This window comes from Musa acuminata, chromosome BXJ2-7, assembly GCF_036884655.1.
Source record: "Musa acuminata AAA Group cultivar baxijiao chromosome BXJ2-7, Cavendish_Baxijiao_AAA, whole genome shotgun sequence".
Lineage (NCBI taxonomy): Eukaryota > Viridiplantae > Streptophyta > Magnoliopsida > Zingiberales > Musaceae > Musa > Musa acuminata.
In genome coordinates, this window is record NC_088344.1 from 37403162 (window position 1) to 37421863 (window position 18702).

The 18702-nt window shown below is 36.2% G+C and overlaps 2 protein-coding genes across 11 annotated transcripts; one reads left to right on the forward strand and one right to left on the reverse strand.

The window, feature by feature from the left end:
* Nucleotides 1-885: 885 nt before the first annotated feature.
* Nucleotides 886-17857, reverse strand: LOC103992918 (uncharacterized). Of its 10 annotated transcripts, none has more exons than XM_009412834.3 (9): nt 17669-17857; nt 12518-12602; nt 12284-12367; nt 7485-7587; nt 6659-7247; nt 5103-5238; nt 4848-5015; nt 4535-4645; nt 886-1479 (listed from the first exon to the last, which is right to left on the reverse strand). In XM_009412834.3, exons 3-9 carry the CDS (start codon nt 12302-12304, stop codon nt 1258-1260), a joined length of 1350 nt encoding a protein of 449 aa, XP_009411109.2. In that variant the 5' UTR covers nt 12305-12367; nt 12518-12602; nt 17669-17857; the 3' UTR covers nt 886-1257. The 10 variants fall into 10 exon arrangements, with proteins under 10 accessions (XP_009411109.2, XP_064974898.1, XP_009411107.2 ...); XM_065118826.1 differs by lacking the exon at nt 17669-17857 and adding an exon at nt 13082-13444 and having other exon boundaries at nt 886-1407; XM_009412832.3 differs by lacking the exon at nt 17669-17857 and adding an exon at nt 13082-13443 and having other exon boundaries at nt 12546-12602.
* On the forward strand, nt 13698-14930 carry LOC103993041 (UDP-glucose 6-dehydrogenase 4). Its single transcript, XM_018829044.2, has one exon. The coding sequence runs from the start codon at nt 14018-14020 to the stop codon at nt 14507-14509; it is 492 nt and encodes a 163-aa protein (XP_018684589.1). The 5' UTR covers nt 13698-14017; the 3' UTR covers nt 14510-14930.
* Nucleotides 17858-18702: the final 845 nt, after the last annotated feature.

Consider the following 18702-nt stretch of genomic DNA (forward strand, 5'->3'; position numbering starts at 1 on the left):
CACCACATAAGGCTCATGGGGGAAAAGGCTCAAACGACCCAACACTCGCTTGCCTGCGTGGATAGAAGTCTAAGAGGCAGCTTGAGTAGTTTACCAAGCTGTCTGTCTTAAGGTTTATTCACAGGAATATTCCCGAGAGTTCAAGGGGCAACTCGAGTCAATTATGCATCCCTTGCAAAATCTTTATGGGACATTTCGTCTCTTGTATAAAAACATACCCTCAACTCCAAACGAGGGACTCAGAGTTAAAGAAGTGGACTTCAGTACTAACTTAAGTGTTAGAGAGATCAACTCAAGAAGCTTCTCTCGACTCCGATCTTCATGTATGTAACGACTCAAGAGAAAGCAATCTCCACTTCGGACGACTCCGCACATACGGATCAAGACCATGTCATACTAACAAAAATGTCAACGATTTTTTTCCCTAATAATTATTTTATTAAAAAATTAATTTTGTTGTTTACATCATTAAAGAACGTAAGCATTATTAGTTTGAGCTTAAATACCTTGGGATGATTCTCGAAGTTCAATAAAGTTAATAGGCTGCTTATAAATCATGACAAATAATATTAGACCCAAGCATTTAGACATAAGAGACTCAAGTAAAAAAAATTAATTCTTTGAATAAGATTAGAAAGTCATAACAACGTGAGAGCGTCATTCGGATATATTAATGAATTAGTTATTTCATAAAATAGCGGTAAAATGTTTAAGCAGTCATACCCGCACGTAATCAAGAATAATACCAGTTCATAAACTCGGTTCATTGAAAGCCTGGACAGGTTATATTTTAAGAAACGACAGCCCGACCATAGGATCACACCTAACATAAGGTCAGGCCATTTGTAGATGTACCATTTCATGAATCATTCTATCCCAATCCAATTCTCAACTAAAAATACCATTTCATGTAAGTAGATGTACAACATTTGCAGGATATACAAAACACGAACACAATTTTCTACCAAAACAGATTTCCTATTTGAGTTGTATCAACCACTTTTCAAGAATAATGCATCACGACAAAAGGTAACAATAGAAAAAACAATTGTTAACCTCTTCCCGACCAAAACCAATTTGCTGATAGGAAGCCATCTGTAGGATTTTGCACTCAGTAACCATCTGTTGTCCTTTGCAAGCATTATATTCAAACCTTGTGCCCATGAGGACAATAATCAGCGATCATTATCATCACAGATTCAGATACAAACTGCACTAATAACAATAATTAGACCAAGTGGTGGGTTTTTTCGGCCTTCATAAATCTTCCTTGATAACATCCTTATCCTTCTCAACATCATTAGTAGCTTCACTAGGATGCCACTCTAAAGTGTGATCGACCTCATTGTTGGCATAGACGACACCTAAAGCTTCAGTCTCCTTGGGTGCTTCGGTGTCCAAAATATTCTGTTTGATATTGCAACAACCAGAAGAGCAGGACTCAAAACTTGGTTCCAAACCGAGGGCCTGGTCGAGCCTCTGATTTTAGCGGATCAAATTAGCAGGCAATCAGTAAATAAAGCAACTAGAGATCCTGGAGCAAATTAATTGTTCAAAAGATTGTTGAACGTAAAATATGCAGAGTAAGAACATCATTAGCTTGTATCCTAGTGACCAGTGCCTCCTTTTCTGGTGGGGTTGCTTTTGAGGCTTAAGTGGTGTTCACCTAGCATTCTATGCCAGTAATACCTTGTGTAGCAGCACAGTTTTCACTCCGCGTAAAATTAAGGTGGTTCAGGCGCGTCAAGCTGGTTCATGAGTAAATCAATTGATTTAGCCCACTTCATGTAGGGTTGCTTGTGGTATTTTCCTAGCATTCAATGCCAATTGTACTTTGTGAAGAACTGTGGGGTTGCTTTTGGGGCTTATGTGGTGTTTTCCTAGCAGTGGATTCCAGAAACACCTTGTGCAGCAGCACAGGTTTTGCTCACAAGAAGTGGAATGAATGTGATTCATTCAACTCATGTCGGTTCATGTGTCAATCAATTAATTCAGGCCACAACAAGCACAGGAAGACTCAGTGTTTGTAGCACTTACAGCACTGACTAAAATAATGAAATCACTAATTTATAAACAAAGACCCGAGTCAAATTGATGATTTATCAAAAGAATCACTCCTATACAGTATTGGATTTACATATTAATTAGACAATAACTACTATTCATATAAGTAAAGTTTTTTTGTGATGCAAAATTGCAAACATTACTGAGGTCTATAGTGGGAAGAAACAACTGAAATGACAAAAATCCTAAGCAAACCATATTGGAGTGATGAAATACTTCCACTATTTGATAGATCTGGAATTCAGATTGAAACCTTTTGACTGAACAGGTATTGCTTAATTGAACATTTTTCACACAATGCCTTACAACAAATCATCAAATACAAAATTGCATCAACTTCTTAGAGTGAAGAGTGAATTAAACAAAATCAATTCATGCTTCCTTCCATGTCCCTTCTATGTTCTTGTACCTCCCTTGGTGCATAACGTGGAGCATGAATGATGGAGGTGATAGTTCAATCACTAGGAAATCAAGACAATGAGCAGATTTGATAATAGTCATTGAGCTCTGTTGATGGAACATCACTAGTCAAACTAAGAGCCTTCAAGTCCTTCATTCATGTTACCAACAAAGTTCTTCATCTTCCAAATTAATTTGACTCACCTCACCCACTATGTGCATCTACAATCTCCTATCAGCATGTCCATGATAACAAGAGTAACAAGCCATGATATCCCAACTATTTAGGGTCCATTACATAGATCTTTAGCCATCAATGAGTTCCATAACGCAATATCTCTAGTCAAATCAAGAGCATTCAAATCTCTTTTTATTTATTTCTAAGAGTCTTGTGTTATCCTTTAACTTATGCAACTGATCCTAATCTTCTTACTGTTTCTAACAAAATCTCTTGGGTCCCCATCTACCACACCTCACATCACTACCTTAGATATTCTCTTGTTTTATCATTTATTGGGACAAGTACCTAATTGTTATCAAATCAAAACATTTGTTATTCTTCAACATGGAAATCCCACTTTTTTTTCCCTTAGTAGAAAAAATATGATTGCACTACCCAACTTTTACTCTATGAATAATATATTTATCAATATTTTCTTCTTTTTGAATGACACATACAAGACAGTTAAAATTTTTACTAGTAGGAACTTTTTCATCCATCTTAAATGCGGCTTATTTTCTTTTATTATTTTTCTAAAATTACATTCTATGTATTCAGTTTAGTCCCACTTAATCTGAAAGCATTAGTTTCTAATATTTATCTTTATAACTCAAGTTCAAAAATTATACCAGCTACACTTTTTATCAGTAAAAATAATATCGTCAGCGAATAACATACAAGATAAGGGTATAACCTGGTATACAATCAGTAATTTTATCCATTACCTATGTTAAAATATATGGACTTATGGTGGACCCTTGATGTCGTAATCATTAACCCCTATAAGCCTAAATACTCTATCATACATATCATGAGATCATGTCAATTTAATTACCATTACCACTTTTCTTTTATAAAACCCATGATCATAAATATCTAGAAACTCTATCATAAGTTTTTCTAAATCCATTAGTAGTATATGTGAATCTTTCTTCTTCTCTATATTTTTCATTTAAAATTTCAATAAATAATTAAGTATTGTGGTTGATCTTTCAGGCCTGAGACCAAACTGATTCATAGAGAGACTCCTTTCGGCATGTCCAAACCACATTAGATGAATTTTATCATTTTAACTTCAATCAAAATAACTCATTAATTATTGAACGATATAAACATTTTTATTCTATGTTTCCTAGTGACCTAAAACCTCAACTCAATGGTAATAACTTCCTAGATATGCTATTTTATAATTACCCAACATTCTAAAATAATTAAACCCATAGTATACAATTTGATCGACCAGCAGTAAACAATTTGAATGACAAGCATAGGCTACAAATGCAAGCAGACTATGTTGGAGATACATTTGCATGAAAATTAATTAGAAAAAAAAAACTGAAGTTGCATAAGGAAAAAGGTAGCATGACAGAAATGGGACATCAACAAGTAGAAAACATAAAATAAATCCCTACTTTGGACAAATAAAATATATTGATACTTTAGCCAAGTATTCTTCAGATCTTTAGGATAATTTGGCGAGTATTGGTGACTAGAAGTCCAACCATGAAAACAACCACTTTGCTATGAGGCATAAGCCTACACACATTAAACCTCCCCAATTCCCACATGGTGGGAGCCTCCTCATAAAGTAGGCTGCCCTATTTACATAGTCTTCAGGTTTATAACTAGACATAATATCCTTTCAATTTTTAAATAATTATGTTCTCACCTGTAACAATCATGCAGGAGAAAATTTTCATCTTGCAAATCAATGTTATCATTATTTATATAATAAAGGAGATATAGAAGAAAAAAATAAGGAAGTGTATCAGAGGACACCAGATTAAATCGAGAAATAGGTAATATTGTTATCTGAAAATAATATATATCAGAGGGATACTAGAAATATACCTCCAGTGCAGTCTTTAATCTCCTAATTTCCATGGACTGCTTTTCAGCTAGTTTATTTACTTCCTGGAAGTGCCTAAGGGCTGTAATAGATTTCTGTTGTTCTTTCTGCACCTGTAATACTCATAAACAAAAAAAAGTTATACATCTTACAATCTTTAAATTCAGCATAATTTCTTAAATGTGTTTAGAAGCTCAGCCGAAATTCTACATAGGTAGATACTAAAACTAGCCAGTCGGAAACCAGATTCTCACATTAATCAGCCAGAGATATAAAATTGTTCAGGGATTGCCAGTCTGAATAAATAGTTTATACCTGTGCCTCCAAATCTTGAACTCTCCTAATAGATGCTTCTTCAACAAGAGCTCGACGTCTGGATTCTAATTCGAGCATGTCTGTGAACTGGTATCTCAATTCAGCCATTTCTTGAGTAAGATCTTCTGCTTCTTCCTTGGCCTTAAGTTTTACTTCCCTTAGTTCTTCCTAGAATATTAAAGTAAAATACATCAGCAAAATGGACTTTCTTCATTTGCAAAGATGACAAAGAGTGCCATCTATTTATCATTAGACCTTAAGCTGATTGACTAGAAGATCAGATTCATGAATTTGTTTTGCCATCTTCTCTATTTCAGTCTTCACATGTTCATCTTGAGATGTTACAGCAGCTAGTTTCGCAGAGGATGGACCCAAATTCTCTGCAGAAGTGCTTTAAAAGAAAAGCATTTTTGTTACAACAAGAATTTAATGATTGAAAATTAATTCAATCTCATTAGATGTATCAGACCGAGAAAAATGTGATGTCAGTAAATGTCAACCAAAAAACAATGAGAAGCCGAACAAGACACTAGCACCAACATAAATAATAAAGTTTCCAAGATTGTCAGTCATAGTGATGTAAACACAACTACGTGGCATACTACAAGATTACAAATATTCCCAACACCAATTGCATTAACGGATCATTGCATACATATGCATGCATGTTAAGTAAATTCTTAGCTGTTGAATTATACTTCACAAAATCATACAAGTATGGAATGACATCTCAATCAAGGATCACCTACTTAATGGTATGACGATGTGTTGATACCATTCCAATATGGTATCATTTCATGTTGTGCCAGTTGGGATGCCCTTGGAACAGTCAGTACAAGCCAAAAAGTAGAGTAGCTATATATCAACAGATTCAACACCTACAGAATGGTCAGCGTAGACTGTATCAATACCTTTCGAGCACAATACAATTCATCAGTGATAACACATGCCACATGCCCCATAACACAACAAGCGTCGACTCAGTCACCGAGCACTAACCTCTTTTTTCTGTCTAACAATGATGTTGACAAAAAGTATTACAAGTGCAAACTAAAAGGAAAGGAAGGAAATGCAAACAGTATATTCTTATAAATTCTTTTACTGGCATGGCCTGATTATCGTATGATAATTTACCTAAATAGACTCCTTCAAAACGTTATCATATATAGAGCAACCCACTCGATAAACTCAATTTGGTTTATAATGGTCTAGAGATGTTTATTTTGCCATACAATGTAAACATGCAGCGATTTAATGTATAAGAAATTTGATAATCTTAAATCCTATAAAAGAATAAAAAGAACCTTCAAGAAGAAACAGAGAGCAATAGACATCAAACAAATTTCTATGAAACCAATACAAGCTTGCATATATCTCTCATTTCAACATCAACCGGCTAAAACTTTATTGACCATATGATAGAAACAATTTTCACTTGTTGCTATATGTCGATATATTTCAAAAACTGTGTTTCATGCCAAACATGGATTGACTTTTATTAGGCATTAGGAACTCACATGACCTGATATAAATGCACTCTTCAAAGGATTAGATTGTTACTCTAGGTTGCCATTTTTAAGCAAATTTCTAGTGATGTAATAGAGAAAGAGAACAACTATCATAAATATGAACTTGCATCCAATATCAACATGAACATAATTCATGTAATCAGGTTTCAAAATGCAAACATAGAAGATAATAAATTATTGCTAAATGATAAGATTTTAAGATGACAATTGCTGTCAAATGAATAATATACAAAAGACAGACAATAACAAATAAATATTCCTTCAAAAGAAAAACAATCATACCACATGTCTCTTGACGAAGGAAGCTCTTCCCTTAATTTAAGCAGGAAACTCCAATCCAGTTGATTGTCTAAATGGATACCCACTTTGCTATCATGCCTCAGTCTCTTGTCAAGTTCAACAATAAGGGAAGATTGTTTAGCATTTCTCTCAAACAGAGTTTTTTTCTCATTTTCCAAACATCTAATCATCTGTTGCATCTCCTGAAGCTGAGTTTCAAGTATGTGCAACCGCTTGTCCACCCTGGTTTTTTCTTCAGCAAGTTGTTGCCCAAGTCTCTCTGCTTCAATGCATCTCTGCTCTAGAGAAGTAATGTCAAGTTTTAAACTCTCAATTTCACATTGTGAATCTAGAAGTGATGTCTCAAGGTTCTCTATTTGCAAGTCAGACTTTTTCAACTCATCCTCTTTATATTTCAATTCCTCAATCAAAATCATGCACCGAGAATCAGCTTGCACTAATTCCTCACTGATCAGCCTTAGCTTATCATTTAATCTTTCAGCTCCTGCAAGCTTCAGTTCAAGGCTCTCTACATGTTCAGCCATAAAATTTGCCTCTACATTCCGCAAATTCAATTGATCCTGCAAATATTCTGTATGGTTTTTAGTTAATGCTACACTAAATTGAGAATCCACAAGAACACAAAACCCAGGAATATTGACCTCTGAACACAAAATTTGCTAAAAAAGTATCATTGATCAACCGTTGGTAGTTTAAAATTAATAGCATTTAACCTATCTATCAACATACAAGCAACAGATAAATTTTTATCCTGATGGAATATGATGATAACTAGTAAAGAAGAGCTTGGTAGATGCTTCTTAGCTACCTATCTCTTGGTGGCAGTTCCTCAACTCCCCTTCCAATTTCTCAATGTGCATCCTGTCCTGGCTACAGGCTGCTGATACTCCTATTTCATCCAATCCCGATCGCTGAAACAACAAAATCTTGGACTAAAATAAGGATGTGCTCAAGTAAATAATATTGCAATCATATTGTGCTGCTAACATCACAATAAGCTAAATAAATATTATAAATAAATAATATTTATTATAATTTTTTATAATATATTTATAATATAATAATGGCTTGATATAATATAATAATGGCTTGATATTACTTATAATAGATATATCATAAGAAGATATCTTTCTAATAGATAGAAATATTAAAACAGATAGAAATATTAAATTGAGGCACCTATTCTATGACAGATCCCAACTTACCCTCTATTTTTGTGCCTTTAGTGGGCCTAGTATTTCCGGCAATTGCAATGGTTTCCTTATTTCTTCATGTCCAAAAAAATAAGATTGTCTAGGCCCAATGGGACCGAATCTTATCAATTTATTTCAACACTGGATGATAATACAGATATTTATCTCGTGTAATATGGTATGATATGTGGCTCTTTCCAAACACACAAATGAAAGAACCGTTATGCGGATATATGATATCTGCATAAATGCATGTATATGTGAATATAGCTGGTTCAAAATGAATTAGTGAATATTTTAAATAGAAAGTCAATGTATCTAACCAATTACTCTCCTAATGTTTCACATCAGAATAATGCTAGTTGATGAAAGTTACTTCGGGATCAAGAAAGGTAAAGTCAAATTTATTTGGGTTATTCGCTCAATTCCAATCGAATGCACTGGATCTAGTATAGTATGAATTGGCGATCAGAACATATATGGATAGAACATATAACGGGATCTCGAAAAACGAGTAATTTTTGCTGGGCCTGTATCCTTTTTTTAGGTTCACTAGGATTCTTAGTGGTTGGAACTTCCAGTTATCTTGGTAGGAATTTGATACCCGTATTTCCATCTCAGCAAATCATTTTTTTTCCACAAGGGATCGTGATGTCTTTCTACGGGATCGCGGGTCTATTCATTAGCTCGTATTTGTGGTGTACAATTTCGTGGAATGTAGGTAGCGGTTATGACCGATTCGATAGAAAAGAAGGAATAGTGTGTACTTTTCGCTGGGGATTTCCTGGAATAAATCGTCGCATCTTCCTTCGCTTCTTTATGAGAGATATCCAATCAATCAGAATAGAGGTTAAAGAGGGTCTTTATCCTCGTCGTGTCCTTTATATGGAAATCAGAGGCCAAGGAGCCATTCCCTTGACTCGTACTGATGAGAATTTTACTCCACGAGAAATTGAACAAAAAGCTACCAAATTGGCCTATTTCTTGCGCGTACCAATTGAAGTATTTTGAAACGAACTGAAGTGAAGAATAAAATGAAGAATAAATATTTTCTCAAGATGGGGGAAGGAACTTGCTAATTCCTCTTTTAATACAACTGAAGTTTCTTCATTCTTTTATACTAGAAAAGGTCTAATCTAACTAACGAATCTAATCTAATAAGTATAGATATAAATTCATCAAACCTATCCGAACATGTATTTCGTAATACAGAATTCATCTTTTTAGGCCCAAGATTTGGAATTGATACCCTTTTCTGGTTAGACGGTGAAACATTTCGAAAGAATTAATTGATCCAGGGGGAGTTTTTTCGTCTCGAAACTCGATTCGTTACTTCAAGTGGGTTTTCGAGTATTCATCGAAAGGAACAAATGAAAATAAAATTGGTTCAAATTTGCCCAATTGAGATATCTGGAATAATATTTATTTCTTTTTTTCTCATTTTCATCCGAAAAGGACTCTTATTCTATGTCTATATTCCTTCTAAATCAAAAAAAAAAAAAATTATTACACAATAATAGGAAAGGAATAGACCCATAGGTCAATACCTTGTTATACAACTCATGCTTCAAAGAAATATCAAATCAGATAGAGTCAACGAATGAAGCAGGTTCATTAACAATTCAATTCACAGAAAAAAAAAAAATGAAAAAAAAGAAAGCATCGGCCTCCCTCCCATATCTCGCATCTATAGTATTTTTGCCCTGGTGGGTCTCTTTCTCATTTAATAAATGTCTGGAACCTTGGGTTACTAATTGGTGGAATACCAGGCAATCCGAAAATTTTTTGAATCATATTCAAGAGAAAAACGTTCTGGAAAGATTCATAGAATTAGAAGAACTATTCCTATTGGACGAAATGATAAAGGAGTACCTGGAAACGCATATACAAAAACTTCATATAGAAATACACAAGGAAACAATACAATTAGTCAAAGCACACAATGAATATGATCTCCATATCATTTTGCATTTCTCGACAAATATAATCTGTTTCGCTATTCTAAGTGGTTATTTTATTCTGAGTAATGAAGAACTCGTCATTCTTAATTCTTGGGTTCAGGAATTCCTCTATAACTTAAGTGACACAATAAAAGCTTTTTCTATTCTTTTAGTTACTGATTTATGGATCGGATTTCACTCGACCCATGGTTGGGAACTAATGATTGGTTCGGTCTACAACGATTTTGGATTGGATCATAACGATCAAATTATATCTGGTCTTGTTTCCACTTTTCCAGTTATTCTAGATACAATTGTGAAATATTGGATCTTCCTTTTCTTAAATCGTGTATCTCCTTCGCTTGTAGTAATTTATCATTCAATGAATGAATAAAGAACTCATTTGATCTTATTATATCAATCAAATCAGAATCTTTCTTCGTGTATAAAGAAAGTATTTTCAATTTGACTTAATTCTTTATACTTTTATCTGTTCAAGGTATTCGTCCTATATTCCAGTACAATTATTCCAGTACAATGACAGACTCGTGTATAGGGAACTATACTAGCTACTTATCTAATTTATTATAGAAATTCGGGGATCAATGATTGGACATGCAAAATAAAAATACTTTTTCTTGGGTAAAGGAAGAGATGACTCGATCCATTTCTGTATCGATCATGATATATGTAATAATTCGGGCATCTATTTCAAATGCATATCCCATTTTTGCGCAGCAGGGTTATGAAAACCCGCGAGAAGCAACGGGACGAATTGTATGTGCCAATTGCCATTTAGCTAATAAACCCGTGGATATTGAAGTTCCGCAAGCTGTGCTTCCTGATACTGTATTTGAAGCAGTTGTTCGAATCCCTTATGATAAGCAACTGAAACAAGTTCTTGCTAATGGTAAAAAGGGGACTTTGAATGTGGGGGTTGTTCTCATTTTACCCGACGGATTCGAATTAGCCCCCCTTGATCGTATTTCTCCTGAGTTGAAAGAAAAGATAGGAAATCTGTCTTTTCAGAGTTATCGTCCCAATAAAAGAAATATTATTGTGATAGGTCCTGTTCCCGGTCAGAAATATAGTGAAATCGTCTTTCCCATTCTTTCCCCCGACCCTGCTACGAAGAAAGACGTTCACTTCTTAAAATATCCCATATACGTAGGTGGGAACAGAGGAAGGGGTCAGATTTATCCTGATGGTAGCAAAAGTAACAATACAGTCTATAATGCTACATCAGCAGGTATAGTAAGCAGAATAGTACGTAAAGAAAAAGGGGGATATGAAATAACCATAGTTGATGCATCGGATGGACATCAAGTGGTTGATATTATACCTCCAGGACCAGAACTTCTTGTTTCAGAGGGTGAATCCATCAAGCTTGATCAACCATTAACAAGCAATCCCAATGTGGGAGGCTTTGGTCAGGGAGATGCAGAAATAGTGCTTCAAGACCCATTACGGGTCCAAGGTCTTTTGTTCTTCTTGGCATCTGTTATTTTGGCACAAGTTTTTTTGGTTCTTAAAAAGAAACAGTTTGAAAAGGTTCAATTGTACGAAATGAATTTCTAGGTGCAGAGATTCCTTAACATCAAGTTGGTAAAAAGCGCCGAATTTTTTTTGATCCATACAATTATGTATGATCAAAAAATCTGTAAACCTTTTTGGTTGCTTTATTTATACTTTTTTTTTCGTTTTGCGGGATGTCTGGAATTCATTACTTGTATCCTATTCTTAGTAATAGACAATAGATATACAAAGAAAGAGAATACAGAGCAAGGATGGGAAAAATGAAAGAAAGAAATCCTTTTAGGAGGGATTACTAGTCTTACGAGTCTTCTATTCGACACAAGAAAAGGGCGGAAAATCCTTTTTCTTGTGTCGTCTTATATTGAAATAATAATTATTTTTTCTCCTGTTCGTCAAAGATTACCATTCCTTCTTTTCCGGGTCCACCAGAACTCTTTTGGTTAGATTCATAAGAAGTTGTGGACAAACAAAAAGAGAGAAAGGATTAGGGGAATAATTGATTGAGCAAATAGAACTTCTTCAATTAACTTAAACTTTTAACTTAGAGAAATTATTCAAACAAATTATATTATAGAGTTTTATAGAGTAAGTTCTATAGAGTAAGTTCTATTAGTAGTTTAGTATAGAAATGATTTGCAGGATGTCTCATGCGTAGAAATCTATATAATATTGTATTATTCAGAAAATCCATTGATTACTCTTTTCTTGTTTCTTCATAAGAGTTAATATTATGGAGGAAAGGAAGAACAGAGACTATGAATCAATCAATAGATTCAATTCTTCAAAAACATTATTAAGAAACAAAAGAATAGAGTGGTTTGAAACATCAGAGCAAAGGATCCGTTTTGTCATTTCATTTCTACGAATATAATATTTTGATTATGTTGACTGGCCAATTTGTAAATCTTAATGGAAATGTTGTCAAAGGGGTGAGTTACATTGTTAAACATCTTCCTCATCACTGAAGTTAAGCAGCATTGCCACTATATTCATTTTCGAAACTATGGGATATCTGGAATATACTGCATATGAGAGAACATAAACAGAAATGACTTGCTTAGTTCTTAATGTTTTGGTCCTAAATCCAAAGATAATCAACTTGACCAAATGGCAAATATGGAGCACGAACAAGAATCAACTTAGAAAATAAATTCTGCAGATTAAATACAAACCAGCTTAGAGAACCAGCAAAGCGCTGACCTTACCCAGATAAGCTAATTATGTATGGCTAGAGTTGGGTCTGAAGATCGTAATTATCTGACATCAGAATAACATACAAGTTTAATAGCCCAACTTTTTGGATCAATAAAGAACTTATATGATGAACTCAATAAAAATCACAGAAATAAAAAATAAATGCATTTGTCGATAAAGGAAAAGAAAAAACACAGAGAAATAAGCATGTACAACAACAGAGCGATCCATCTGACACACAAAATATGCAAAAGCGCGAGTAAAAATATCTGCAGTTGTTTACATATTTCAACAAATTAGCATACTACAAACGTAATAGCACTGCATCGGTCGAAACAGCTTTCCTCCTCGAAACGAATAGCTATTACAATCAAAAGGAACTGGGAAGAAACCTAGAAACAAACATTTGCGACTCTTCGCCTAGATCGAAAAGGAGAACGACAACATGAAATTAGTAATCACTATGGAACTCATCAAACAACACACCCAATTTAATCGAAGAGAAAAAAATACAATAAATTCAAGAAAAGGGAAAGAATAACCTGACTACAAACGGGAGATCAAACGATCAATCGGGCGATAACTCACGTCTAAACAACTGAAATCAAAGATGACGGCAAAGAGCGAGTGCAAACTGAGGGGAGAATGCAGGAAGATCGGGGAGAGACGAAGCCCCAAACTCACACGAGGAATTTAGGGGTTTCGTCCGAGCACAGAAGAATGGATCGTTTCAGTTCAATCCACGTCTTGTTGGGATGCCGTGCGGCGTTTAGATTGGTGGATGATTAGTATTAACGTGGGTAAATAAGGCTTGTAGACCAACTTAACCAACCGGGTCGGGTTGAAATTGAACCGCGGCGCGCAGTGACGGAAATGCGTGCTTCCGCGGAAAACCCGACCCGTCATGCCCTCGAGTCGGATCGTGATCGACATATGACCCATGAATCAATATCAGTCATATTAACCGATTCGGGTCGGATAAAACCAGTGACTTTTGTTGATGATTAATATCCCTACAAGGATTATATCTATATAATTCTTAAAGCTCGACCAACACTTGTTGTGTCAGTTCAAAATTAAAATTTTCTACTACATTTTGCAGTTATATGCTTTACGTTGATCGATACTTTGAGGAGATTTCCAAACAATCTGCAAAGAAAGCTTTTCTCGAATTATGGATACAAATTTCTTTTAGATTTTATAATGTGTTCAAGCTAAAATTGCATATATTTGCCTCTCTCAGGTTCCTGTAGTCTAAGACACTCCGCTCAATCTTAACATGTTGTGCTTGTGCAGTTTGCTGTAGAGTTTATGGTCATAGTGTTGGATTTGGTGGCTCCTGCTTCCAGAAGGACATTCTTAACTTGGTCTACATCTATGAATGCAATGGTCTTCCAGAAGTGGCGAACTACTGGAAGCAGGTTATCAAGATCAATGACTACCAGAAAAGCAGGTTTGTGAACCGGGTGGTTTCCTCCATGTTCAATACTGTTTCTGGAAAGAAGATTGCTGTACTTGGGTTTGCATTCAAGAAAGACACAGGTGACACAAGGGAGACGCCAGCCATTGATGTTTGCAAGGGCCTTTTGGGGGACAAGGCCAAGATTAGCATCTACGATCCTCAAGTATCTGAAGACCAGATTCAGCATGATCTTGCTATGAATAAGTTCGACTGGGATCACCCTATCCACTTGCAGCCAATGAGCCCAACAGCCGTGAAGGAGGTGACAGTGACCTGGGACGCATACGAGGCCACCAAGGGAGCACATGGGGTCTGCATTCTGACTGAATGGGATGAGTTCAGGAAGCTGGATTATGCAAAAATCTTCCAGAACATGCAGAAACCAGCTTTTATCTTTGATGGGCGCAATGTGGTGGATCCGGAGAAGCTAAGGGAGATTGGATTCATCGTTTACTCGATTGGGAAGCCATTGGATCCGTGGCTCAAGGACATGCCCGCTGTGGTCTAATTGGGAGCTCAGTAGAGAGCGATATACGGTAAAAGACTCTTTACGGATCAGGGTTAGGTTTTGAGTTTCAAACTGAGGATTCTTCAAAACTATTGTCTTGTATTGGGTATTTTTCTGTCTTTTGTCCTCACATTTTAGTTAGACAGGGAATGGTTGATTGCACTCTTATATACTTTGTGTCGAAGTGTCTTCGGTTGCATTATCTGCTAGGGTATTGTACTCCATTCATTCTTGCTGTGAGAGGAAAACACGAATTGCTAGTTCATCTGAATGCCATATTTGGTTTTCTAAAAATTACTTTTGACCTTGTAACTCACACATTTCTGGCCTCGATGTATCTGTGCATCAGTGCGTTATTGTGGTTCATTGGAAAAAGCTTCTGAATTCGTCAAGTATTAAAGGCAATTAAACTGCTTCATAACAGGTTTTCTGCTCATAGTTGATTATTCTAAATGTTGGACATAATGTTGATGCGTGGAACTCAAGCCTATACGAAAAGAAACTATGACCATAAACTCTACAGCAAACTGCACAAGCACAACATGTTAAGATTGAGCGGAGTGTCTTAGACTACAGGAACCTGAGAGAGGCAAATATATGCAATTTTAGCTTGAACACATTATAAAATCTAAAAGAAATTTGTATCCATAATTCGAGAAAAGCTTTCTTTGCAGATTGTTTGGAAATCTCCTCAAAGTATCGATCAATGTAAAGTATCCATAACTGCAAAATGTAGTAGAAAATTTTAATTTTGAACTGACACAACAAATGTTGGTCGAGCTTTAAGAATTATACAGATATAATCCTTGTAGGGATATTAATCATCAACAAAAGTCACTGGTTTTATCCGACCCGAATCGGTTAATATGACTGATATTGATTCATGGGTCATATGTCGATCACGATCTGAATCGAGGGCATGACGGGTCGGGTTTTCCGCGGAAGCACACATTTCCGTCACTGCGCGCCGCGGTTCAATTTCAACCCGACCCGGTTGGTTAAGTTGGTCTACAAGCCTTATTTACCCACGTTAATACTAATCATCCACCAATCTAAACGCCGCACGGCATCCCAACAAGACGTGGATTGAACTGAAACGATCCATTCTACTGTGCTCGGACGAAACCCCTAAATTCCTCGTGTGAGTTTGGGGCTTCGTCTCTCCCTGATCTTCCTGCATTCTCCCCTCAGTTTGCACTCGCTCTTTGTCGTCATCTTTGATTTCAGTTGTTTAGACGTGAGTTATCGCCCGATTGATCGTTTGATCTCCCGTTTGTAGTCAGGTTATTCTTTCCCTTTTCTTGAATTTATTGTATTTTTTCTCTTCGATTAAATTGGGCGTGTTGTTTGATGAGTTCCATAGTGATTACTAATTTCATGTTGCCGTTCTCCTTTTCGATCTAGGCGAAGAGTCGCAAATATTTGTTTCTAGGTTTCTCCCCAGTTCCTTTTGATTGTAATAGCTATTCGTTTCGAGGAGGAAAGCTGTTTCGACCGATGCAGTGCTATTACGTTTGTAGTCTACTAATTTGTTGAAATATGTAAACAACTGCAGATATTTTTACTCGCGCTTTTGCATATTTTGAGTGTCAGATGGATCGCTCTGTTGCTGTACATGCTTATTTCTCTGTGTTTTTTCTTTTCCTTTATCGACAAATGCATTTATTTTTCATTTCTGTGATTTTTATTGAGTTCATCATATAAGTTCTTTATTGATCCAAAAAGTTGGGTTATTAAACTTGTATGTTATTCTGATGTCAGATAATTACGATCTTCAGACCCAACTCTAGCCATACATAATTAGCTTATCTGGGTAAGGTCAGCGCTTTGCTGGTTCTCTAAGCTGGTTTGTATTTAATCTGCAGAATTTATTTTCTAAGTTGATTCTTGTTCGTGCTCCATATTTGCCATTTGGTCAAGTTGATTATCTTTGGATTTAGGACCAAAACATTAAGAACTAAGCAAGTCATTTCTGTTTATGTTCTCTCATATGCAGTATATTCCAGATATCCCATAGTTTCGAAAATGAATACAGTGGCAATGCTGCTTACCAGGTCACTGTCACCTCCTTCACGGCTGTTGGGCTCATTGGCTGCAAGTGGATAGGGTGATCCCAGTCGAACTTATTCATAGCAAGATCACGCTGAATCTGGTCTTCAGATACTTGAGGATCGTAGATGCTAATCTTGGCCTTGTCCCCCAAAAGGCCCTTGCAAACATCAATGGCTGGCGTCTCCCTCGTGTCACCTGTGTCTTTCTTGAATGCAAACCCAAGTACAGCAATCTTCTTTCCAGAAACAGTATTGAACATGGAGGAAACCACCCGGTTCACAAACCTGCTTTTCTGGTAGTCATTGATCTTGATAACCTGCTTCCAGTAGTTCGCCACTTCTGGAAGACCATTGCATTCACAGATGTAGACCAAGTTAAGAATGTCCTTCTGGAAGCAGGAGCCACCAAATCCAAGCAAGTCGATGTATATTAATTTCCCAAGACCAAACAATTGGAATTAGGAAAAGGACAATCAAAAGTTAGAAATTTCAAAAAATAAAAGGAGGTTACGAACTGGGTGAATAGAAGATCTTGAGATGAATAGATAGATCAAGGTCTAATTCTTTCAGTAGAAAATATTTTATAACTGTAGAAGAAAGACAAGAAGATGATCTCCCAGTGGAAGCTACTCAAGCACAAAGAAACCATGCATACGCATCAGATCTGAACATGGACAATCTGCGAATACCAATTTTACAGAACAAACCTATCACTTGAGACTAATTGCTAAGGTACATTAGCATACACCACAGATCTGAACTTAAAGTGACATGATCTGTACAAATCTTCAGCTCCAGAGGCTGAAATATATGTAGATTTGGAACCAAACAATACTTCCCTAACGAATCTGATTCATTTCTTAATCATCCTAAGTTGTGAACCAACGGAACGAAACAAATAGATCTGTTGATCCAAAATACCAACTAACATCCCCATCCCAGATCAAGCACGGTAATTGGATCCACTCAAAATCTTGCACAAAAATAACAGATCTAAGCTCTGTCGCAAGACAAGGTGACTATTTGACACTTCGAAGAAGTCAAAGGATAATGGAGATTTGGCAATACAACCAAAAATTAGAAGCTTCAGATCGGGTGAGAGCATTACCTTCCGAGAGACTCCCGCTGCTTTTCTTCAAGGGAGAGATCGGAATCAGCAGAGGCACAGTGAGATCTAAGATCCTAGAGGGAGAGAGACGGAGAGACAGCGAGGAAGAGAGAGGAAGTCTCCGTGGCGGAAGAAGCGGTGCGCTGCACCATCTTCTTCGTCGAACTCACCGACAGCACGAAAAGTCAAGCAAACGCGTTGGTGAGCTGGACGACTCCTGATCTACCAAACACGAATTTTGATGAGCCAGAAAAATAAATATCCGTCTTTTAGATTAATCTTGGGCATAAATTTTCATTTGTTCATATGAGAAGGGCACGCATGTCATTCCACTGTCCACACACGTTGACAAAACATATGATATCATCCAATCACGTTGACCGTCCACGTAATCATATCGGCCAGCTATAGAGTTAAAGAGCACATCATTTTAGATTTATTCGATGGGATTATTTCGAAGCTCAAGCCAATTAAAAATAAAAAATTATTTTTAAAATAAAAATTGATGAAAAATATATTAACGATCAATTATATGACACATAAGCATCATACGAAAATTATCATGAAAGGAAAAAGATCCGGATCACGCCCAACCTATCTATTGCATGGATAAAAATTCAAGCCAAATCATTCAGGACCGTCTCTCCTCTTATCGCTCATATGGATAAAACGTCAAGAGAGAGATATTAGAGCAGTTACAAGTTATCCTCTCCGATGCTAGGTATAAAAAGTAATCTCCAACGCTACGCCGAAGAGCTCTGCTTCTGAAGAAAACTCATACTAAAAAAAAAACTTCGATCTTAATACCCAAGGCGAGAAATTTCTCTTAATATCGATCTTAGTGTATGTGGTTTCTTGGGAGCTCGACATTTTCACCTCAAAGCCACCTCGGACACTTATGCACCCTCGGATTTGGACCATGTTAAGTTGACTCAAATGTCAACGATGATTTCCTCTATGATTTTTGGCATTAGAATGAGGGTCTGATGTCGCAAGAATATCCATTCGTTAATTCCCCCAACGAATGCTCTAGC